The following is a 24,875-nucleotide window of genomic DNA, read 5'->3' as shown; positions in this document are numbered from 1 at the left end:
AAGAAAGAAAGAAAGAAAGAAAGAAAGAAAGAAAGAAAGAAAGAAAGGAAAGAAAGAAAGAAAGAAAGAAAGAAAGAAAGAAAGAAAGAAAGAAAGAAAGAAAGAAAGAAAGAAAGAAAGAAGGAAGGAAAACCTCAAGCAATATAATCTTGTTCTCTTTCAGAGATTATGAGATCATCTTAGGAGACATGGTATAAACATGTATGTCTGCAGAAGCTTCTTCTCTTAATGGACACTTAGCCTAGCAATGAGGACAGATCCCAAAATAATTAATTAAAACAGTGCTGGAAGGTGCTCCAATAAAGCTTTATGCTTAGAGAAGAGAGGAGAAAGTTGGATGAGGTTTTATTAAGAATGAGGACAATAGATGGAAAGTATGTGTGTTTTGGATTCTGTTGCGTTTTCTTGTGTTTATACTGTGGACTGTTTCAGACATACATAAAAGTTCCTGGCATGTGATAAAGATATCCGTGGACCAATCATGTTCATCCTGATTTGACAACTCTCATGGACCCACCATAACAGATTTTTTGGAGATGAAACAGTACTGATTCTGTTGAAGCTCCACCGTGAGCTCCTGTCTGACTCCAAACCCTTCTCTCCCTTAAATTGTGTACATTGTTCCCATGCAGGTTATTCAGTTTTGCAACTTATATATGACTCTCTCTCTCTCTATATATATATATATGTATATAGTCACTTTATGTGAGGTTTCCAGTTTACATTAATGACATCCTGCTGCACATAGGGTTCTGAAGTTTGTTTTATTGGTTAAACATGTTGATAAGGGTGGATCTTGCTTATTCATTTAACATCACTGTGTAATCTTTTGTCAAATGAATAAATCACAGTTTACTTAACCATTCTCTCATTGACAGACTCCTCAATTTTTCACTCCCTTCTGGACAGTTACCTCTTTTTTATCATTGTTGCTTAGACATTGGAAGCAAGCTCATACCCCAGGGCCTTTGCATTTCCTGTTTCCCCTACCTAGAATGCTCTTGCCCAGATTCCACATGGCTTACTCCTTCTCCTCTTTCTTGTCTCTGCTGAAAAGACACCTTATCAGAGAGGCCTTCCCTGACCAACCTACATAAAATAGCTCTCCTTCCCCACCCAGTCACTTTCTCTCTCCTTATCCTTAGGCACCTCCTTGTTGTCCTGACAGGTGTATGAGCTCTTGGAGGCAAGTCTGAGCATACATCTATGCCATATGTTTATTTACATCATCTAAGCAGTTTGTCATTCTCAGTTTTGTTTTTTGCCTCATCATTTCTGCCTCAGTCATCATTTCTGCCTAATAGCTCTTATTACAACTAGGGAGCGAAGTAGGAAGGGAGGACGGGGGTACCAGAGGGAAGGCTTATCAGAATCTCCAAGAGGAGGTGCATTTGGGGGAAACCCTCCTGCCAAGAGATGGTGCCGTTGCCCCCATCGGTTCACAAGCCCCACACTGGAGAGTCACTCTTTTTCAGCATTTAGTGAGGACAGATGTGTGGAGGCCATGCATGAAAGATGTGTGCACTCACATTCAGACTCAGCTGCCATCCCCAGTGGGTACCAAAGGTCTGGCCTTTCTCTGGACACCCTGGGCTGAGTTATTTAATTCTTCCTCCAGCCTTATGAAGCACTAGTTATTATTTCACAGGGGAGGAAGTGGTTCCAAGGACCAGAAGTAATCAATTCTAGCTCTGTTGTATTGTGAATTTTGAAGGTTTGCTCTGGCCTTTTTAAAATCTCTAGTATTTAAAGAAATTTTCATACTTAGGTTGGTGAAACTACAGAAAGCTAAGAATCATTGTGTGAACATTCTTCCGGATAACTGGGGCTCGTTTAAAAAATAAGGCAGGAAGTCAAGCAGGTTCCCTCTGGACAGTTCCAAATTGGGAAGCTCTTGGCAAGTCTTGTTGCCAGGAGAGTGGCACCCACCCCTTCCTAAGCTTCCATGTGTACTGCAGCTAAGAGGCAGCAGTTTGGGCATTAAAGAAGATGCTGAGACATAAGGCAGGTTGGTTCCCATTTCTCACACATCTGTGGAAATGACCCAGAACCCAAAGCCTGTATCCAGCCATTCCTGAGATGCCTTTGGCTTGGCTTTGATCCCATCTCATGACGCATCTGTCACTCTTTGGAGACATTAGTCTGGCAGCACTGAGGGGTAGTGGCCTCATCTGTTGGTCACCTCCTGCATACCTAGCACAGTGCCGGCCACACAGGGCATTCAGTAAATAGTGAGGGAATGAAAGTATGAATGAGTGGACGAATGAAGGAATCTACATGCACATGCAGGATTCCACTCTGCCTTCCAGTCTAGCAGGAGGCGGACACAAGGCTCCTTCCTTGCCATCCGCCCTTGTGTGAAGTCATGTCTGTTCAGGTGGAGGCCAGAGACCTCAGGGTAGGCCAGGGAGCCCGAAAGCGCACTTACCCAGTCCACGCCAGTGCCAGCATCCTCACAGTCCTCTCCCCGCACCTCTGCCCCACAAACCACATGCACCCCGTGAGTTTCCTCTGAGCCATATATTTTAAAGTAAGTGAAATAAAAACACTAATATTAAATGAAGGTCATCATAATGGAGCCTTCCCTGGGGCTTCCAGAAAAGCTCTCCACATTAACTCTAAGTCAAAACATAGTCTAAAACACATCACTTTTTAAAGGAAAACCTGTCTGCTCTCCAAATCAGGCTGTGGCTTTGCCAGTCATTCTCCAAGAATTCAGTCCAGCCTCCCACCTCCCAGCAGCCCAGGGCAGTGCTCTGGTTCTACTCCATAACTTGAGCAAGCTGAGGCTTTCCATTGTAGAGGTCATTAAAGTGCTTCTGAATGCCAAGAGTTTTGGTATAACCAGGGAGTAGAGAACTCATCCTATTATATACTTGAAGTATGAGGACTCTTGGTTGCAAACAATAGAGACCCAATTCAAAAAGGTTTAAAAGAGGGAATTTATTGGTTCATGTAATGGACAAGTCCAGGGGTTGACGTTGGGCTTGAGTAGATCCAAGTGTTCAAAGTATAGCAGCAGGATCCTGTCCCTTTCCAGTGTCAGATCTGCTTTTGTCCAGAATACCACAGATATCCCCCAAGTGATGGCAAGATGGCCCCAGCAGCTCCAGGCTTTCATTTTGCCATGGAGTCAGCCCAGAAGAAGGGAAGCACTTACTTCCAAGAACAACAGTAAAAACCTCCATCTTGACCTTGATTGGCAGGTCTCTGTCATGTGACCACTCACATGCTGACAGGGGAGTGGAGCCAGCTTTTCCAGAACAACATACACACTATTGGGAAGGAAGGATGAGTGTCCCAAAAGGAAATGTCCTCTTGTCAAAAGAATGAAGGGCACAGTCATGACTATACCACACCAGTACCATTGTGGACCCTCAGCTGCAGAGCTGAGCCACCTGCATGCCCTTTCTGGTGGTCAGTGGCTCAGAGAGCAGGGCAGCATGCAGGGAATGCAGCCTGGAGAACATTTCTCTTCTAGAGTTGCATTTCTTCTGAGCTTTTAAAGCAATCAAATAAATCATATGCCCAGATGTTATGATTTCCAAGGACAAAGTCTTCTGTATTTTTTTGCTGCTATATTATTTTATATTCTGAAAATAGCTTTATGGATTTTTGATAAAAATGACAGATACTAAAAAAAATGACAGATATTCTTTGTAGTAAATTAAATTGCTACAGGAGAATACACTGAAGAGAGCCAGTCTCTCTTCCCATTGAGCCTGTGACTCGCACATGTGCATGGTTGAGCTCCCATGTCGAATCCCTGCTCAGGCACTTTGCTCCTTTGGGCAAGACAGTCAATCCCACTACATCTCGACTTACCATCTATCCAAATGAGGCTCACTCTTGTGGAATTGTTATAAGAAATCATTGAGCCCTTACATTGCACCAGGTAACTTATTGCTTGTGTTAGTTATATCATTTAATCCTCAAACAGCCTTAGGAGGTGGTTACTGTCACCCCCATCTTATAGATAAAGAAACTGGGGCTTAGAGACGGAAATTTGCTCAAGACCACACAGGTAGCAAATGCCTGGGCCAGTCTCCACCTGCCCCAGCTGCATCGTCTTACTCCCTGTGCTATGCTCTATGAATTAAATAAAATGATTTGAGGAAAGATTTTGGCAGAGTGCCTAAAAGCAAGCACTCACATAATTGTGTCCATTTGTATTAATAACAGTGATAGGGGTGATATAATGCAGTTTTACATAAAAGGGATGATACATTTGGTACATGTTGTTGTATAGCTGTTTTTCTCCCTCACTGAAGGTAATAAGCCTCTAAATGCCATTGTGTGGATCAAACCTGAGTAGAAGAGATGATGCTTGCCTTCTGTCCCTTTGCCTTCCTTCCTGTGCTGCACTTAGGGACTACAAGTGGGCTTTGCCATGGAGCAGTCACTCCTTTGGGGCTTTTTTTTTCAATGTGAGGCCACCTTGAGGATTTTAGAATCTCACACCCAGGTGAGGAGCAAGCTTCCTGGTATAAGCTTTCTGAAAGATTAACATCTTTGAGCCTAGTGATTCTCCTTCTAGAATCCATTATTGTGCTTATGTGAAGCCATTCAGCTGCCAACATATGCATCATAGAATTGTTTTTAATAGAAAACGAAATGGGAAAAACTCGATGTCCAAAGATAAGAGATCAGTTACATGAAGCAAGCTGCATCTGTACTGTGGAGAACCCTGGGGCTGCTAAAGATGCTGTGGGGGAAGACTATTCAAGGACATCAAATTCAGTCAGGAATAGTAACTGAAAAAAAAAATAGGTTTAAAACAGTGTAAGTCCATCACTCACCAGATTTTACTGAGTGTCTACTGTGTGCACTACAGTGGTTTTAGGCACTTAGATACAGGAGTATCTGAAAAAAAAAAAAAAAAACCTGTCTTCCATGAGTTAATTATGTTCTATTGGAAAGGAGAAATAGATAATAAACAATTTAACTTTGGGCACCAGGGTGCCTGAGTTGGTTAAGTGTCTGCCTTTGGCTCAGGTCATGATCCCAGGGTCCTGGGATCGAGCCCCACATCGGGCTCCCTGCTCAGTGGGGAGTCTGCTTCTCCCTCTCCCTTTGCCCCTCCCCCTGCTCATGCATGTTCTCTCTCTCTCTCTCTCTCTCAAATAAAAAAAAATCTTAAAAAAAAATAAAAAAGGTCTATCCATCAAGAAGATCTAAAAATTGTAAATATTTATGCCCCCAACTTGGGAACACCCAAAAATATAAATCAATAACAAAAATAAAGAAACTCTTTGATAATAATACAATAATCGTAGGGAACTTTGACACCCCACTTAGAGCAATGGACAAATCATCTAAGCAGAAAATCAACAAGGGAACAATGGCTTTGAATGACACACTGGACCAGACAGACTTAACAGATATATTCAGAACATTTCATCCTAAAGCAGTAGAATACACATTCTTTTCAAGTGCACATAGAACATTCTCCAGAATAGATCACATACTGGGTCACAAATTCAGGCTTCAATCAAGTACAAAAAGATTGAGGTCAAACCATGCATATTTTCAGAACACAATATTATGAAACTTGAAGTCAGCCACAAGAAAAAATTTGGAAAGACCACAAATACATGGAGGTTAAAGGACATCCTACTAAAGAATGAATGGGTTAACCAGGAAATTAAAGAAGAAATTTAAAAAGTACATGGAAGCAAATGAAAATGAAAACACGATAGTCCAATATCTTTGGGATGCAGCAAAGGCAGTCCTAAGAAGGAAGTATATTGCAATACAGGCCTACCTCAAGAAGCAAGAAAAGTCTCAAATATGCAACCCTAACCTTACACCTAAAGGAGCTAGAAAAGGAACAGAAATAAAGGCTAAATCCAGCAGAAGAAGGAAAGTAATAAAGATTAGAGCAGAAATAACAATATAGAAACAAACAAACAAACAAAAACCCAGTAGAACAGATCAATGAAACTAAGAGCTGGTTCTTTGAAAGAATTAATAAAATTGATCAACCCCTAGCCAGACTTACCAAAAAGAAAAGAGAAAGATCCCAAATAAACAAAATCACGAATGGAAGAGGAGAGATCATAACCAACACCACAGAAGTACAAATAGTCATATGCAAATATTATGAAAAATTACATACCAACAAACTGGGCAATCTGGAAGAAATGGAAAAATTCCTAGAAACATACAAACTACCAAAACTGAAGCAGGAAGAAATAGAAAATTGGAACAGACTCCTAACCAACAAAGAAATTAAAATCTCTCAACAAACAAAAGTCCAGGACCAGGTGGCTTCCCAGGGGAATTCTACCAAACATTTAAAGAACAATTAATACCTATCCTTCTCAAACTGTTCCAAAAAATAGAAATGGAAGGAAACCATCCAAACTCCTTGTACTAGCCAGGAAAACCTTGATTCCAAACCAGACAAACACCCCACTAAAAAGGAGAATTACAAGCAATATCCCTGATGAACATGGATGCAGAAATTCTCAACAACATACTAGCAAATCGAATCCAGTGGTACATTAAAAAAATTATTCACCACGATCAAGTGGGATTTATTCCTGGGCTGCAGGGGTGGTTCAATATTTTCAAATCAATCAACGTGGTACAACACATTAATAAAAGAAAGAATAAGAACCACATGATCCTCTCAGTAGACGCAGAAAAAGCATTTGAAAAACTACAGCATCCATTCTTTTTTTTATTATTATGTTATGTTAGTCACCATACATTACATCATTAGTTTTTGATGTAGTGTTCCATGATTCATTGTTTGCGTATAACACCCAGTGCTCCATGCAGAACGTGCCCTCCTTAATACCCATCACCAGGCTAACCCATCCCCCCACTCCCCTCCCCTCTAGAACCCTCAGTTTGTTTCTCAGAGTCCATAGTCTCTCATGGTTCCTTTCCCCCTCCGATTTCCCACCCTTCATTCTTCCCCTCCTGCTATCTTCTTCTTTTTTTTTCTTTTTTAACATATAATGTATTATTTGTTTCAGAGGTACAGGTGTGTGATTCATCAGTCTTACACAATTCACAGCGCTCACCATAGCACATACCCTCCCCAATGTCTATCACCCAGCCACCCCATCCCTCCCACCCCCTACCACTCCAGCAATCCTCAGTTTGTTTCCTGAGATTAAGAATTCCTCATATCAATGAGGTCATATGATACATGTCTTTCTCTGATTGACTTATTTTGCTCAGCATAATACCCTCCAGTTCCATCCATGACGTTGCAAATGGCAAGATTTCATTCCTTTTGATGGCTGCATAATATTCCATTGTATATATATATATACACCACATCTTCTTTATCCATTCATCTGTCGATAGACATCTGGGCTCTTTCCATAGTTTGGCTATTGTGCACATTGCTGCTATAAACATCAGGGTGCACATACCCCTTCAGATCACTACATTTGTATCTTTGGGGTAAATACCCAGTAGTGCAATTGCTGGATTGTATGATAGCTCTATTTTCAACTTTTTGAGGAACCTCCATACTGTTTTCCAGAGTGGTTGCACCAGCTTGCATTCCCACCAACAGTGTAGGAGGGTTTCCCTTTCTCCGCATCCCCGCCAACATCTTTCATTTTCTGACTTGTTAATTTTAGCCATTCTGACTGGTGTGAGGTGGTATTTCATTGAGGTTTTGCTTTGGATTTCCCTGATGCCGAGCAATGGTGAGCACTTTTTCATGTGTCTGTTGGCCATTTGGATGTCTTCTTTGGAAACATGTTTGTTCATGTCTTCTGCCCATTTCTTGATTGGATCATTTGTTCTTTGGGTGTTGAGTTTGCTAAGTTCTTTATAGATTTTGGATACAAGCCCTTTATCTGATATGGCATTTGCAAATATCTTCTCCCATTCTGTCGGTTGTCTTTTGATTTTGTTGACTGTTTCTTTCTCTGTGCAAAGCTTTTTATCTTGATGAAGTCCCAATAGTTCATTTTTGCTCTTGCTTCCCTTGCCTTTGGCGATGTTTCTAGGAAGAAGTTGCTGTGGTTGAGGTCGAAGAGGTTGCTGCCTGTATTCTCCTTTAGGATTTTGATGGACTCCTGTCTCACATTTAGGTCTTTCAACCATTTTTTGAGTCTATTTTTTGTGTGGTGTCAGGAAATGGTCCAGTTTCATTCTTCTGCATGTGGCTGTCCAATTTTCCCAACACCATTTGTTGAAGAGACTGTCTTTTTTCCATTGGACATTCTTTACCTGCTTTGTTGAAGATTATGTTGACCATAAAGTTGAGGGTCCATTTCTTTTTTTTTTTTTAAGATTTTATTTATTTATTTGACAGAGAGATAGAGAGACAGCACAAGTAGGCAGAGTGGCAGGCAGAGGGAGAGGGAGAAGTAGGCTTCCCGCTGAGCAGGGAGCCCGATGTGGGGCTCGATCCCAGGACCCTGGGATCGTGACCTGAGCCGAAGGCAGCCGCTTAGCCGACTGAGCCACCCAGGCGCCCCTGAGGGTCCATTTCTAATCTGGAAGAAATGGAGGCATTCCTAGAGATGTATCAACTACCAAAACTGAACCGGGAAGAAATAGAAAACCTGAACAGACCTATAACCACTAAGGAAATTGAAGCAGTCATGAAAAATCTCCCAAAAAACAAAAGCCCAGGGCCAGATGACTTCCCAGGGGAATTCTACCAAACATTTAAAGAAGAATTAATACCTATTCTTCTGAAACTGTTCCAAAAAATAGAAATGGAAGGAAAACTTCCAAACTTGTTTTATGAGGCCACCATTACCTTGATCCCAAAACCAAAGACCCCATCAAAAAGGAGAATTACAGACTAATATCCTTGATGAACATGGATGCAAAAATTTTCACCAAAATACTATGCAATAGGATCCAACTATACATTAAAAGGATTATTCACCATGACCAAGTGGGATTTATCCCTGGGCTGCAAGTTTGGTTCAACATCCACAAATCAATCAATGTGATACAATACATTAATAAAAGAAAGAACAAGAAGAGGATAGGATCCTCTCAATGGATGCAGAAAAAGCATTTGACAAAGTACAGCATCCTTTCTTGATCAAAACTCTTCAGAGTATAGGGATAGAGGGTACATACCTCAATATCATAAAAGCCATCTATGAAAACCCACAGCAAATATCATTCTCAATGGGGAAAAACTGAGAGCTTTCCCCCTAAGGTCAGGAAGACAGATGTCCAGTATCACCACTGCTATTCAACATAGTATTAAAAGTCCTAGCCACAGCATTCAGACAACAAAAAGAAATAAAAGGCATCCGAATCGGCAAAGAAGAAGTCAAACTCTCACTCTTTGCCGATGATATGATACTTTATATGGAAAACCCAAAAGACTCCACCCCAAAACTGCCAGAACTCATACAGGAATTCAGTAAAGTGACAGGATATAAAATCAATGCACAGAAATCAGTGGCATTCCTATACACCAACAACAAGACAGAAGAAAGAGAAATCAAGGAGTCGATCCCATTTACAATCGCACCCAAAACCATAAGATACTAGGAATAAATCTAACCAAAGAGGCAAAGAATCTGTACTCAGAAAACTATAAAATACTCATGAAAGAAATTGAGGAAGACACAAAGAAATGGAAAAACATTCCATGCTCATGGATTGGAAGAACAAATATTGTGAAGATGTCAATGCTACCTAGAGCAATCTACACATTCAGTGCAATCCCTATCAAAATACCATCAACTTTTTTCAAAGAAATGGAACAAATAATCCTAAAATTTGTATGGAACCAGAAAAGACCCCGAATAGTCAGAGGATTATTGAAAAAGAAAAAAAAGCAAAGCTGGCGGCATCACAATTCTGGACCTCAAGCTCTATTACAAAGCTGTAATCATCAAGACAGTATGGTACTGGCACAAAAACAGACACATAGATCAACAGCATCCATTCTTGATAAAAACCCTCAAGAAAGTAGACATAGATAGAACATACCTCAACATCATAAAGGCCATATATGGCAGACCCACAGCTAATATCATTCTCAATGGGGAAAAACTGAGAGCTTTTCCTCTATGGTCAAGAACAAGACAGGGATGTTCACTATCACCACTACTATTTAACATACTACTGGAAGTTTTAACCTCAGCAGTCAGATAACAAAAATAAATAAAAGGCATCCAAATCAGCAAGGAAGAAGTCGAACTTTCACTATTTGCAGATGACATGATACTATATAAAGAAAACCCGAAAGACTCCACCAAAAAATTGTTAGACTAATACAGGAATTCAGCAAAGTTGCAGGATATAAAATCAACATACAGAAATCTGTGGCATTTCTATATACCAATAATGAAGAAGCAGAAAAAGAAATCAAGGAATTGATCCCATTTACAATTGCACCAAAAACAATAAGATACCTAGGAATAAACCTAACTAAAGAGGTAAAAGATCTGTACTCTGAAAACTATAGAACACTCGTGAAAAAAATTGATGAGAAATGGGAAAACATTCATGATCATAGATTGGAAGAACAGATGTTATTAAAATGGGTATACTACCCAAAGCAATCTACACATTTAATTCAATCCCTATCAAAATACCACCAGCATTTTTCTCAGAACAAAGAATCCTAAAATTTGTATGGAACCACAAAAGATCCCAAATCGCCAAAGCAATCCTGAAAACAAAAAGCAAAGCTAGAGGCATCACAATTCCAGACTTCAAGCTATGTTACAATGCTGTAATCATCAAGACAATATGGTACTTGCACAGAAATAGGCACACAGATCAATGGAACAGAATAGAGAACCCAGAAATGGACCCTCAACTCTAAGGTCAACTAATATTTGACAAAGCAGGAAAGAATATCCAATAGAAAAAAGACAGTCTCTTCAATAAACAGTGTCAGGAAACCTGCACAGCAACATGCAGAAGAATGAAACTGGACCACTTTCTTACACCATACACCAAAATAAATTCAAAATAAATGAAAAACCTACATATGAGACAGGAAACCATCAAAATCCTTTAAGAGAACACAGGCAGCAACCTCTTTGACCTCGGCCACAGCAACTTCTTACTAGACACATTGCTGTAGACAAGGGAAACAAAAATGAACTATTGGGACTTCATCAAGATAACAGTGAATCATGGATCACTACATCAAAAACTAATGATGTATTATATGGTGACTAACATAACATAATAAAATAAAATATAAAAAAAAGATAAAAAGCTCTGCACAGCAAAGGAAATAATCAACAAAACTAAAAGGCGGCCCACGGAATGGGAGAAGATATTTGCAATGACATATCTGATAAAGGGTTAGTATCCAAAATCTATAAAGAACTTATCAAACTGAACACACACACAAAAAAAACAAATAATCCAGTTAAGAAATGGACAGAAGACATTAACAGACACTTTTCCAAAGAAGACATCCAGATGGCTAACAGACACATGAAAAGATGCTCAACATCACTCATCATCAGGGAAATACAAATCAAAACCATGATGAGATACCTCCTCACCTGTCAGAATGACTAAAATTAACAACACAGAAAACCACAGGTGTTGGCAAGGATGCGGGGAAAGGGGAACCCTCTTACACTATTGGGAATGCAAGCTGGTGCAGCCACTCTGGAGAACAGTATGGAGGTTCCTCAAAAAGTTAAAAATAGAACTACCCGATGACCCAGCAATTGCACCACTAGGTATTTATTCAAAGGTTACAAAAATACAGGTTCGAAAGGGTACATGCACCCTGATATTTATAGCAGCCTTATCAACAATAGCCAAACTATGGAGAGAGCCCAAGTGTCCATCGGCTGATGAGTGGATTAAATAAGATGTGGTATATAAATATATATATATACACACACACACACAGTGGAATATTACCCAGCCATCAAAAAGAATGAAATCTTGCCATTTGCAATGACATGGATAGAGCTAGAGAGTATTGTGCTAAGTGAAATAAGTCAGAGAAAAACTAATACCATATGATTTCACTCATATGTGTAATTTAGGAAACAAAACAAATGAACATATGGGAAGGGGGAAAAAAGAGGGGGAGGCAATCCATAAGGACTCTTAATGATAGAGAACAAACAGGGATGATGGAGAGAGGTGGGTAGGGGATGGGCTAGATGGGTGATCGGTATTAAGGTGGGCAGTTCTTGTGATGAGCACTGGGTGTTGTATGTAAGTGATGTATCACTGAATTGTACTCCTGAATCCAATATTACACTGTATGTTAACTACCTATAATTTAAATAAAAATTTGTAGGAAAAAATAAAAAATAAAATAGCTACAACCCATTCCAAAAAAATCATTAATTAATACACCAATATATTAACTTATAAATAACTGTATACAATTATACATAATTACACATCAGGTGCAGAGAAGTACTCTAGAAAAATGGAGAGAGAAAATGAGAGTGATAGAAGATGTGTTGGTGTGGTCATGTATTCAATTTTTTTTTAAGATTTTTTATTTGAGAGAGAGAGAGAGCACGTGTGTGTGTGCACAAGTTGGGTGAGGGAGAGGAGCAGAGGGAGAGGGTGAGAGAGAATCTCAAGCAGACTCCTCAATGAGCACAGAGCCCATCTCAGGACTCTGAGATCATGACCTGAGCTGAAACCAAGAATCAGCCGACTTATTGACTGAGCCCCCCAGGCACCCCTGGTCATGGTATTCTAGCAAAGGTGGTCAGGCAAGGCCTCACAAGGGGCTGACATTTGTGCGGATACTTGAATGAAGTGACAGACTGAGCTGTGAAGCCATCTGCAAGATCAAAGCCTTTGTGATCCCATGTGTATCAAAAGACCGTGTGTGTGTTACTTGTACTGAAGTCCCTCACGTGCGCTCAGGAACAAGCCCATCTGCAACTTCTCTTCAGTGAAGTCACGAACCTTTTAGGAGGTATGCCCCTCCACTGCCTCCATCTCTGCCTCCTGGCCACTCTTGGTGGCTGCCCTGACTGCCCCACAGCCTTTGTCTGCTGAACTGCTTTATCGGAAGAGGGAGAGCATCCTCCCTTGTGAAAAACTTGGTCTCTCAGATCAGTGCTGGCCTTGGGGTTCCTTCTGCACCAGTAGGCTTTAGATCAACCCTGTCGTCCCCATGTGTGTATGCATGTACGTGTGCACACACGTGTGCATGCACACACACGCACACACACACACACCACCAGTTCTTGGACTCCTCCCAATCTGCATAAGCTGATTAGGTCCTCAGGGATCCCCTTGAGAAAAAGCTGGAAGAGCACCATCTTAGTCCTTCTATAATAAAATACCACGGACTGAGTGGCATATGAACAACAGAAACTTATTTCTCACAATCCTGGAGGTTGGGAAGTCTGAGATCAGGGTACCAGCAGACTCAGTGTCTGGTGAGGAGCAGCTTCCTACTTCCTGGACGGTCATCTTCTTAGTGTGTCCTCCCATGGTAGAAGGGGTGAGGGAGTGCTTTAGGGTCTCTTTTACAAGGACACTATCCCATTCATGACGCCTCACCTCTCAAAGCCCCCATCTCCAAATAACATCACATTGGGGATTAGGTTTCAACATGACTTTTGTGGGAACAGAAACATTCAGTCCATAACAAATATTCTTCAGGTGTCAAGAACTTTTGGGTGGTTTTTTAAATCTTACTTGTTTTTATTTTAGTGCTTTTATATTAATGCATAATACCTGGTTTAAAAAAATCAATATAAAATGATATTCAACTTAAAGAGTTGGAGCGCCTGGGTGGCTCAGTCAGTTAAGAGCCAATTCTTGATTTCGGCTCAGGTCATAATCTCAGGGTCCTGGGATCAAGCCCTGCATCAGGCTCCATGCTCATCGGGGAATCTGATTCTTCTTCTACCCCTCCCCCCACTCACGTGTGCATGAGTGCACACTTTCTCTCTCTCTCTCTCAAATAAAATAGAATAAATCTTAAAAAAAAGAACATAGTATCATGCCCCCATCTGCATCCCAGTGCCCCAAGCAAGCACCTATAAACATTTCTTCGGGTTACTACTATAATTCTAACTAACATATTTATCTTACCATTTCTTGATTTGTCAACTTTAGACCTTCATAAATAGCCTACTTTCTTGCTACCTCTTTCCCCTCCCCACAAAGCTTTATTAAAACCTTTTATTAAAACTTGGTGACTTCTATCACTTTAAATGACACATTTAAACCACTACTGTTGTCCATATAGTTTAGAAGCCTATCTGGACCCCATCGTGTAAGATGAGGAAATTAGCATCTGTGAACTCTCTCTGTGGTTCCTTCCTTTCTCTGCATCCAGGCTTCTGCCAGGCTAGCTAGTGACTTGGTTTTGCTATCAGCAAAAAGTGCAGATGTCTTGACAGTGAGGACCTTTCATGCTTTGTGTAAATAGGGTGTGGAAAGTAAATGGCATTTTAATTTTATGTATAAAATTATAATGTATGTATTATATATATATAACATAATATATATCATTTGCTATAGACCAGAGTCTTGCAGTGAAGTCCATAGAGAGAAGGAAATGTAATTCTTGCCCATGAACCTGGACCACCTGAAGAAGAATGGGCCATTCACCTCTCCTCTGCTTCATTAGTTGACAAGATCTTAACAGCTTTTAATTGGCTTCCTGTTTGGACCATCACTTTCTAGAGCTGCTTTTTAGTTGTGTTTTTGTTTTTCCTGGGGCTTCTAATCATCTTTTCTTATTCTTACTGACAAAAGAAGGGTGTGGCTCCTTCTTCACTGTCTCTCTTCATTTGTTTAGCTTCTTAATCCTGTGCTCATTGAATGGCCTCTGTGTACCCCTACCCATGTCTTTCAGACCTGCGGTGCAGTTGGCACCTGAGACTTCTGTCCTTCGCACCCCTGGACTAACTACCTCTTTCTAGAGTCCCATGCTTTCCTCTTTCTTGGCTGGTTTTTAGCTCCCCTAGAGTATACCTTAACAATTTTTCTTCCCAGAAAGCACATCAACTTGCTGAGACCTTACATGTCTGAAAGTATCTTTATTTAAAGGCCCTTATCTGATGATAGTTTGGCTGAGAATAGAATTCTGAGGTCAGGCCATTTCTTCTCTGGGCTTAGAAAACCCATGCTCCACTGTCTTCTAGCATTCGGTGTTACTGATTTAAATGTTTAATGTCATTATTGTTTTTGTTCATTTGCAAAAATACCCTTTTTTCCTGCCTGGAAGCCTCATCTTGGAGGGTCTGAATCTTCATGAAGATGTATCTAAGTGGGTTTGTCTGCTGTACTTTGTGTTGTAATCAATTTATTCTGCTTTGCTGCTGGTAGACTCTTTTAACCCTAAAGACTTTTGCCTTTCTTAGCTTGGGGCCATATTCTTCTGTTATGTTTGATTTTTTTTCTTTCCTCTCCCCCCTTCCTGGAATCCTGTTAGATGCTGAGCCCACTGAATTCATCCTCATGTCTCTTCCTCTGATATGTCCCATCTTTTTTACTTCTTCCTCTGCATTCTGGAAAATTTATATTGATTTTAACTTTTAGACCTCCTATGACATTTCTTTCACCAATCATATGTTCTGCGTCTCAGAAACCACTGTCTTCTGATTACTTACTTTTCACATCACCTAGTCTTGTTATGTGGGTGGGATGCAATGTCTTTTCAAATCACTGTTATTTATTAGAATTTTTAAGGTTATTTTCATTACCCTAGATTACCTTCATTTCCCTTTTTAAAAGTTTGCTCTTAGTTTATCTGGGTCCTTCTTTCCCACGCCATGGGATTGTTTCAAATATCTAGTGATCCCTGGTTATCTATTCATATTTTTTAACAAAGGACTTCGCTGGTTAATAAAGGTGACTCACATGGGTAGGTTAGTATTCCCAGGAGACCTCTCCTGTGAAAAGGGGGTGGGTGTGCTGACTGACAACTCCAAGTTTATTAACCAGGTAGGCACCTGGCAGGCCTGGCCCTAGGGTCGATGAATAGGATCTGGTGGGCAGGTGAGTGGGGGCTCCCCCAGGGCTGCAGAAGGAGGGTTTCACTGCAGGTATAACCCCTGTTTTCAAGTCCCAGTCTTCTCCAAGTAGGTTGTTCAATTTTATTAGAGGACTATTTTCTGTTTTTTGACCTAAGGACAAAGCATTCTTGGGCCAGTTGTCCAAATGATTGGGAATTGGGAAAGGGACCAAGAGGTCTCCCCGTTGCCTACACAACCATTAAATCAGCTTTCTGAATTCTGTGTCATAACTAGTCCTGCTCTTGGTACCACCCAGCTGCAAATTGGACCTCTCGGTCTGGGAGGCCCAGCTCCAATGCCTATCTGGAAGACAGCGTTCTCTCTGATCCTTATGCTATCACCCACTTCCAATTTTCCAGAAATATGTTAAAATCTTGTTCTGCTCTCACCCCCATTCTTCATTTGTGTAGACTTTTCCCTTTGGCTTTCTTCTCACATGTCACTGGCATCTGGGGAGGGAGAGGCCTTTATATTCATTTTACCTTTCTGAATTCTCTAAAATGAGAATGCATTATCACATTCATAATAAAAGTAACAACAAGAGCTATTCTTAAAATGGGATTTAGAAATTAGCTAATTGAGCCAAAAAGAGAAGCATCCTGGCAGTATTCTGTCTTGCCCATCCCACCACTGAGCAAGAAACTGCTTTCCCTCAGTGCTTCCAGCTGAATGAATAAGTGGCTGGAGAATCTTGTCCTAGAGCCCGGGTCTCTCTCGTGCTTTATACGTCCCCAAGCTGAATTAGAGGTGTTTTGTTGTTGTTGTTGTTTTAAGAGGTGTTGTTAATGCAGTACGAGTATCAAATACAGAGCCTGCTATTAAGTAGGTGTATCCGTTAGTGGCTTCAAATGGCAAGCACTCATCTGCTTGCTCTTTGGATGGACTCAGGTGAGTGCTTGTTCTGCTGGTCTTACTTCCGGCCACTCCTGCATCCCCGGTTAATTGGCAGGCAATTGTTTGTTGAAAGAGAGACTGTCTTTAATAACAGCAAAGGTTTGGAGGAGGGGAGGAACAGAGCAAAGGGCTCACAAATAGACCGTTGGAAAAGTGCATTTCTGTGCATGGTAATCGTGCCTGCACCAGCCCCGAAGGCCCTGGGACTGGGTCACTGTTGCTGGAACTGGAAGCTGTGGCATCACTGCCCCCATCCTGGGCTGAGCGCTCGCTGCCGCGGGGGATGGGACTGGCACTGTGACTGGCTCTGCTGGCCACCCCTTCCCTGCCACTGTCTGAATCGTTATCACTGCCACAGGCTGGCCTGTGTTCTCAGCACCAGAGTCAGTGTCATGTTCTGAATCTACATCCCTGCTGAATATCTCTTTGTCTGGGTGGCCTGGGCCTTGTCCTCAGTGCTGTCATCCTAGCTGCTACTGCCCTTGTCACTCGCCTCATCCCTGTCACCTCTTCCCTCGCTCACCTCTTATGGGGTTGGCTGGTCACTGGCTGAGGTGAAAGAGGTGCTTGGGCCAAGTGTCCCTCGGCACCCCACAAGCCAGCTTGGGCTTCATCACGTGGTAACGAGGTGCAGGACTTCTAAGAGCTGCAAGAGAGGGAACTGCAAGGCTCAAGACTCCCATGGCGTCATGCCTACCGGCCTCTGTGGTCCAAGCAAGTCACACGCCAGCCTGGATTCAAGAAGCTGAAAAAGAAGCTCCACATGTTGATGGAAGGAGCTGCAAAGTATGGTGGCAACTTTTGCCATCCACCAGTTAATAATTCCAGTTTTTATTTCTAATTTTGTTTTCTAACTCTGTGTTTCCCTCAGGCTTCTGAGGACCCAGTCTCTGGAATGGTTCTACAGTAATGTGAAGAGCCGCTTCAAACGCTTTGGCAGTGCCAAGGTCTTGAAGAACCTGTACAGGAAACACCGGCTGGAGAGTGGGGCATGCTTCGATATTCTAGGTACGCTGGCGGCCTGCTGCTCTGGGAGTCTTTGTGGGGCTGGGGGGGCGCCAGATACTGGGCACCCTCAACTGGGACAGAGAAAGTTGCTTAAATACCTGGCTCCAATGAGGAGCAGAAATAGGAGGACAAATACCAAAGATTCTGTTGAGTCATCCAGTGCCAACATCCCCAACTGGGCTGTTGGGTGCATTAAGAAGACTAACGTATTTCGGCATACTGTGGACATTTTAATTGTAGACCCCTAGAAATCAAAGATTCTTGATCATCTCCCCCTAAGGATCAAAACATTGGAAAGTCCTCTGTTTGACCACGTAGACTAGGCCTGCCCTCAGAGGGTGTGCCCTCCACCCCCCTTCCCTCCTAGTCCCAAACTCTACTCACACCAGGCCCAGAACTTGATGTAATGGGAGAGTCGGGAAAGTATGCGCTTCTCTCCCAAGAAGGTGGGAGGATGAATTCTGCCTTTGCTGTTTTTACACACTTTAGACAACCAATGTAATTAGAATGAGAAATTATCTTCTTTAGTTCTATTAGACTAGCCAGTAGAAAGAAATCATTGTCAGAATATGAACAACCTGGCCTCTAAAAAAAGGCTGGCTTTTTTTTTTCTGTCTAAAGGCAGATTTTTTCTGTCTCTTTGCTGACACAGGTAAATGCTATTTATCCACAAGAAAGAGGGAAGGAAAAAAGATCTCATCCGTCTCATTTGGAGCTTTTTCACTGTCATTATTTTACATTGTTGTATTCTCAATAAAGTCTTTGGCTGTGTCTTATCTAAAAATATGCCAGCCACTGAGACAGGGGGGAAACAGGATGGAAGCATTAAACACAGAGAATCATTAGGGCCTTTTGTGGTGGTTGTTAGACTCTATCTTTCAAACTATTCAGGAAGCCTAAGCTAAGAGAGCAGTGCTGAAGGTTTCCACAGATTATGTTTATCTTCTCTTTGCTGATTTCTGTAAAAACTTTTTTCTCCAGGAATGGAGGCAAAAAGAAAGAAAGGAAGGAAGGAAGGAAGCAAGCAAGCAAGAAAGAAAGAAAGCTTAGAAGTAATCCTGTTAACAGTAGTTTTTCAACCCAAAGAACTATCTCAAGAAAGTTCCAGAATATTATTGGCTCACTTGTTTGTATCCCATCCTTTCTTTCCTCTTGCGTAGAGCTCCAGGTCTGCTTCATGTACCCTCTTATGTGTCACCAAATTCAGACCTCAGAGGTGTTCTCTACTGCCTCATGCAAGAGGAGGGGAAAAGCAAACCTGCCAGGAATCCTACAGAGCAGAGCACAACTCTGATCTCCTCCCCTGTCTCCCTCAGGCCCCACAGGTGGATCAGGCAGACGGGAGCCCCATGGGGGCCAGCTCAGGGCTCTGAAATTTTCAAGTGTCATGTTCCAAGGAAAACCATTTACTGAGGATAACTGTCTGCCCCAGTAGAAGCAGATTTGGGTTCTGGGCCCACTGTGATTCAACGCTTCTTTCATCCGGGCCTCGGTATGGCTCTTACCATGTTGCATTCAGGGGACGGTTTACAAGGTATACAAGCTGCAAGAGCAGTAGCCCATCCCCTCTGCGTTCCCAAAGCGGGGCTCCACACCTGGCACAGCCTATGTCCTCCATATGGCACTTGTTTGATCTTAAGAGCATTCTTTGGGTACCAAGACCCTTCACTGAAGTATTAGAATCCATTGCTTTAATATGGTTAGTATCCATTTAAACTAAGATTTCCTTTTGATGAAAGTGAAGACAAGCGGACAGGGAACAGTCTGTGGGATAATATTCAAAGCTGTTAAGCCATGGTCATAAAACAATGAGATTTATTCTACACACCGCCTAGAAATTTTAGTTACGCCGTAAGTATGGGCAAATCCCCCAGGGCATAAGTGGCCTTCCGGTTATGTCACATGACTGGGGAGCCCTTAGCATTAGCTCCCACCTGTCACCCAACACCCTCAAATCATTGTCACCTGCCACCCTCAATCCTGACTGTACATCAGAATCACCTAGGGGGCTTTATTTTTTTCTAATAATTTAACTCCAGTGATATATAGAAACTATTTAGCTCTACTCCATCCTTCCCTTTCCTTTATTTTTTTATTTAAACAAGTTGTCATGGAGGGGGGAAAGATGGCGGAGGAGTAGGGGACCCTATTTCAACCGGTCCCCGGAATTGAGCTGGATATCTACCAGACCACTCTGAGCACCCACGAAACCAGCCTGAGATGTAAGATCTGGATCTCTACAAACAGAATATCGTAGGCAGTTGGTTTCGAGGTACGAAGCAGGGGGCCCTGATTCCGCGGGCAGATATCAGAGGATAAACGGCAGCGGGAAGGTGCCTGGCCGTGGGGATCCTACACCACCGGTGAGCGACAACCTCGCGCGCTGGGGACGGGCACAGACTCGCAGACCTGTAGCGGCAAGGAAAGGACTTTAGGGCAGCCCCTGGGGCGGAAACCCGGAGCGGCAGGATCCCGCGGTGATCTGGGGGCGGCTGGTGGTTTTAGAAGCACAAAGGACAGAGACGTGCCCCGACCTGGAGGCAGGACTGGGGGCACTGCGGAGGGGCGCACAACCCAGGACGCTGCAGTTTATAGCAGCACGGGCAGAAACGGAGACGGTGTAGCCTGGAGAGCTCACTGAAGAACAGACTGCGGTCTCTCTGCTCTGAGGCAGAGGGTTGGAAACGGTCTCTTCTGCTCTGACTCGCGGAAGAGATGCGGAAAGCCGCCAGGGAAAGGCGCCGGAGAACAAAAGCCCCAAAAACTGATTCCCGTTGGGCCCATCCCCCGCCACAGGGGGGCAGGGCAACTCCGCCCAAACAGGGTTGCCTGAGTAACAGCGTGGCAGGCCCCTCCCGCAGAAGACAGGCTGGGAAAACAAGAGGCCAGCAACCCTAAGGTACCAAGAAAACAGGTGCATCTTGCTTGGGTTCTGGTCAATAATTTGGACTCTATACATTCTCTCAAACACCTATCAACAGAATGACTAGGAGGAGGAGCCCCCAAAATAGAAAAGACTCAGGGATTATGACTTATGCTGCAGAGTTACAAATGGATGCAGATATAACCAAGATGTCGGAGATGGAATTCAGGCTAGCAATTGTGAAGACAATGGCTAGAATGGAGAAATCAATTAATGACAACATAGAGTCTCTAAGGGCAGAAATGAAAGCTGAATTGGCAGAACTTAAAAATGCTATCAATGAGATCCAATCCAACCTAGATAATCTAACAGCTAGGGTAACTGAGGCAGAAGAGAGAATAAGCGACCTGGAAGACAATATAATAGATAAAAAGGGAAAAGAGGAGGCCAGGGAAGAACAACTCAGAATCCATGAAAATAGAATCAGAGAAGTAAGTGACACCATGAAGCGTTCCAATGTCAGAATAATTGGAATCCTGGAGGGAGTGGAGAGAAAGAGAGGACTAGAAGATGCATTTGAGCAAATCATAGCTGAGAACTTCCCTAATCTGGGGAATGAAACAAACATTCGCATCCTAGAGGCAGAGAGAACCTCTCCCAAGATGAAGGAAAACAGGCCAACACCCCGGCATGTAACAGTAAAACTTGCAAATCTTAGAACCAAGGAAACCATCTTAAGGGCAGTTAGGGGGAAGAGATTCCTACGTACAGAGGGAGGAACATCAGAATAATGTCAAATCTATCCACAAAGACCTGGCAAGCCAGAAAGACCTGGCAAGACATACTCAGGGTACTAAATGAGAAGAACATGCAGCCAAGAATACTTTATCCGGCAAGGCTTTCATTTAGAATGGATGGAGAGATGCAGAGCTTCCACGACCGGCAGAAACTGAAAGAGTATGTGACCACTAAGCCGGCCCTGCAAGAAATATTAAGGGGGGTTCTATAAAAGGAGAAAGACCCCAAGAGTGATATACAACAGAAATTTACAGGGACAATCTATGAAAACAACATCTTCACAGGCAACATGATGACAATTAATTCGTATCTTTCAATAATCACTCTCAACGTGAATGGCCTAAACACTCCCATAAAACGGCACAGGGCTGCAGATTGGATAAAAAGGACCCATCCATATGCTGCCTACAAGAGACTCATTTTGAACCTAAAGATACATCCAGACTGAAAGTGAAGGGATGGAGATCCATCTTCCATGCCAGCGGACCTGGGGTAGCAATTCTTATATCAGACAAATTAGATTTTAAACTAAAGTCTGTAATTAGAGACACAGAAGGACACTATATCATTCTTAAAGGGTCTATCCAACAAGAAGATCTAACAATTGTAAATATCTATGCCCCCAACATGGGAGCAATCATCTACATAAGCCAACTGTTAACCAAAATAAAGAGTCATATTGATAACAATACGTTAATTGTAGGAGACCTCAATACTCCACTCTCAGCAATGGACAGATCATCTAAGCAGAAAATCAACAAGGAAACAAGAGCTTTGAATGATACATTGGACCAGATGGACCTCATAGATATTTACAGAACATTCCACCCTAAAACAACAGAATACTCATTCTTCTCGAGCCCACATGGAACTTTCTCCAGAATAGACCACATACTGGGTCACAAATCAGGTCTCAACCAATACCAAAAGATTGAGATTATTCCCTGCATTTTCTCAGACCACAATGCTCTAAAACTGGAACTCAATCACAAGAAAAAATTTGGCAGAAATTCAAACACTTGGAAGCTAAAGACCACTCTGCTCAAGAATGTTTGGGCCAACCAGGAAATCAAAGAAAAACTTAAACAATTCATGGAAATCAATGAGAATGAAAACACATCGGTCCAAAACCTATGGGATACTGCAAAGGTGGTCCTAAGGCGGAAATCCATAGCCATCCAAGCCTCACTCAAAAAAATAGAAAAATCCCAAATTCACCAACTAACTCTACACCTTAAAGAACTAGAGAAAAAGCAACAAACTATGCCTAAGCCACTCATTAGAAGAGAAATAATTAAAATTAGAGCAGAAATCAATGAATTAGAAACCAGAAACACAGTAGATCAGATCAACGAAACTAGAAGTTGGTTCTCTGAAAGAATTAATAAGATTGATAAACCACTGGCCAGACTTATCCAAAAGAAAAGAGAAAGGACCCAAATTAATAAAATTATGAATGAAAGGGGAGAGATCACGACTAACACCAAGGAAATAGAAACAATTATTAGAAATTATTATCAACAACTATATGCCAATAAACTGAGCAATCTGGATGAAATGGAGGCCTTCCTGGAAACCTATAAGCTGCCAAGACTGAAACAGGAAGAAATTGACAACCTGAATAGGCCAATAACCAGTAACGAGATTGAAGCAGTGATCAAAAACCTCCCAAAAAACAAGAGTCCAGGGCCTGATGGATTCCCTGGGGAATTCTACCAAATATTCAAAGAAGAAATAATACCTATTCTACTGAAGCTGTTTCAAAAAATAGAAACAGAAGGAAAACTTCCAAGCTCATTCTATGAGGCCAGCATTACCTTAATCCCCAAACCAGGCAAAGACCCCATTAAAAAGGAGAATTTCAGACCGATATCCCTGATGAATATGGATTCCAAAATCCTCAACAAAATCCTAGCTAAGAGGATCCAACAATACATTAAAAGGATCATCCACCACGACCAAGTGGGATTTATCCCCGGGATGCAAGGGTGGTTCAACATTCACAAATCAATCAATGTGATAGAACACATTAATAAGAGGAGGGAGAAGAACCATATGGTCCTCTCAATTGATGCAGAAAAAGCATTTGACAAAATACAACATCCTTTCCTGATTAAAACTCTCCAGAGTATAGGGATAGAGGGAACATTCCTCAAGCTCATAAAATCCATCTATGAAAAACCCACAGCAAATATCATCCTCAATGGGGAAAAGCTGAGAGCCTTTCCCTTAAGATCAGGAACACGTCAAGGGTGCCTACTCTCACCACTGTTGTTGAACATAGTACTAGAAGTCCTAGCAACAGCAATCAGACAACAAAAAGAAATACAAGATATTCAAATTGGCAAAGAAGAAGTCCAACTCTCTCTTTTCGCAGACAACATGATACTTTATGTGGGAAACCCAAAAGACTCCACCCCCAAATTACTAGAACTCATCCAGCAATTCAGTAATGTGGCAGGATACAAAATCAATGCACAGAAATCAGTTGCTTTCTTATACACTAACAACGCAACTGTTGAAAGAGAAATTAAAGAAACGATTCCATTTACAATAGCACCAAAACCCATAAGATACCTCAGAATAAACCTAACCAAAGAGGTAAAGGATCTATACTCTAGGAACTACAAAACACTCATGAAAGAAATTGAAGAAGACACAAAAAGATGGAAAAATATTCCATGCTCATGGATCGGAAGAATAAACATTGTTAAAATGTCTATGCTACCCAGAGCAATCTATACCTTCAATGCCATCCCGATCAAAATTCCAATGACATTTTTCAAAGTGCTGGAACAAACAATCCTAAAATTTGTATGGAATCAGAAAAGACCCCGAATTGCCAAGGAGATGTTGAAAAAGAAAAACAAAGCTGGGGGCATCACGTGCCCGATTTTAAGCTATGTTACAAAGCTGTGATCACCAAGACAGCATGGTACTGGCACAAAAACAGACATATAGACCAATGGAACAGAATAGAGAACCCAGATATGGACCCTCAACTCTATGGTCGAATAATCTTTGACAAAGCAGGAAAAAACACGCAATGGAAAAAAGACAGTATCTTCAATAAATGGTGCTGGGAAAATTGGACAGCCACATGCAGAAGAATGAAGCTCGACTATTCTCTAACACCATTCACAAAGATAAACTCAAAGTCGGTGAAAGACCTCAATGTGAAACAGGAATCCATCAAAATCCTAAAGGAGAACATAGGCAATAACCTCTTTGACATCGGCCACAGCAACTTCTTTCAAGATACATCTCCAAAAGCTAGTGAAACAAAAGCAAAAATGAACTTTTGGGACTTCATCAAGATAAAAAGCTTCTGCACAGCAAAGGAAACAGTCAACAAAACAAAGAGGCAACCCACGGAA

At 41.9% G+C, this 24,875-nt stretch overlaps 1 protein-coding gene across 2 annotated transcripts in view; it reads left to right on the top strand.

Moving 5' to 3' along the window:
• LOC110594314 (myosin VIIA and Rab interacting protein) overlaps window positions 1–24,875 on the top strand; it is a 339,915-nt gene that overhangs the window by 228,829 nt on the left and 86,211 nt on the right. For both annotated transcript variants that reach the window (XM_021705851.1, XM_021705850.1), the window contains exon 3: window positions 17,701–17,837. In XM_021705851.1, coding sequence (XP_021561526.1) covers window positions 17,701–17,837 — 137 coding nt within the window. The remainder of the gene's footprint in view (window positions 1–17,700; window positions 17,838–24,875) is intronic.

Source organism: Neomonachus schauinslandi, chromosome 1, assembly GCF_002201575.2.
Source record: "Neomonachus schauinslandi chromosome 1, ASM220157v2, whole genome shotgun sequence".
Lineage (NCBI taxonomy): Eukaryota > Metazoa > Chordata > Mammalia > Carnivora > Phocidae > Neomonachus > Neomonachus schauinslandi.
This window is presented reverse-complemented; position numbering and strand designations above follow the sequence as displayed.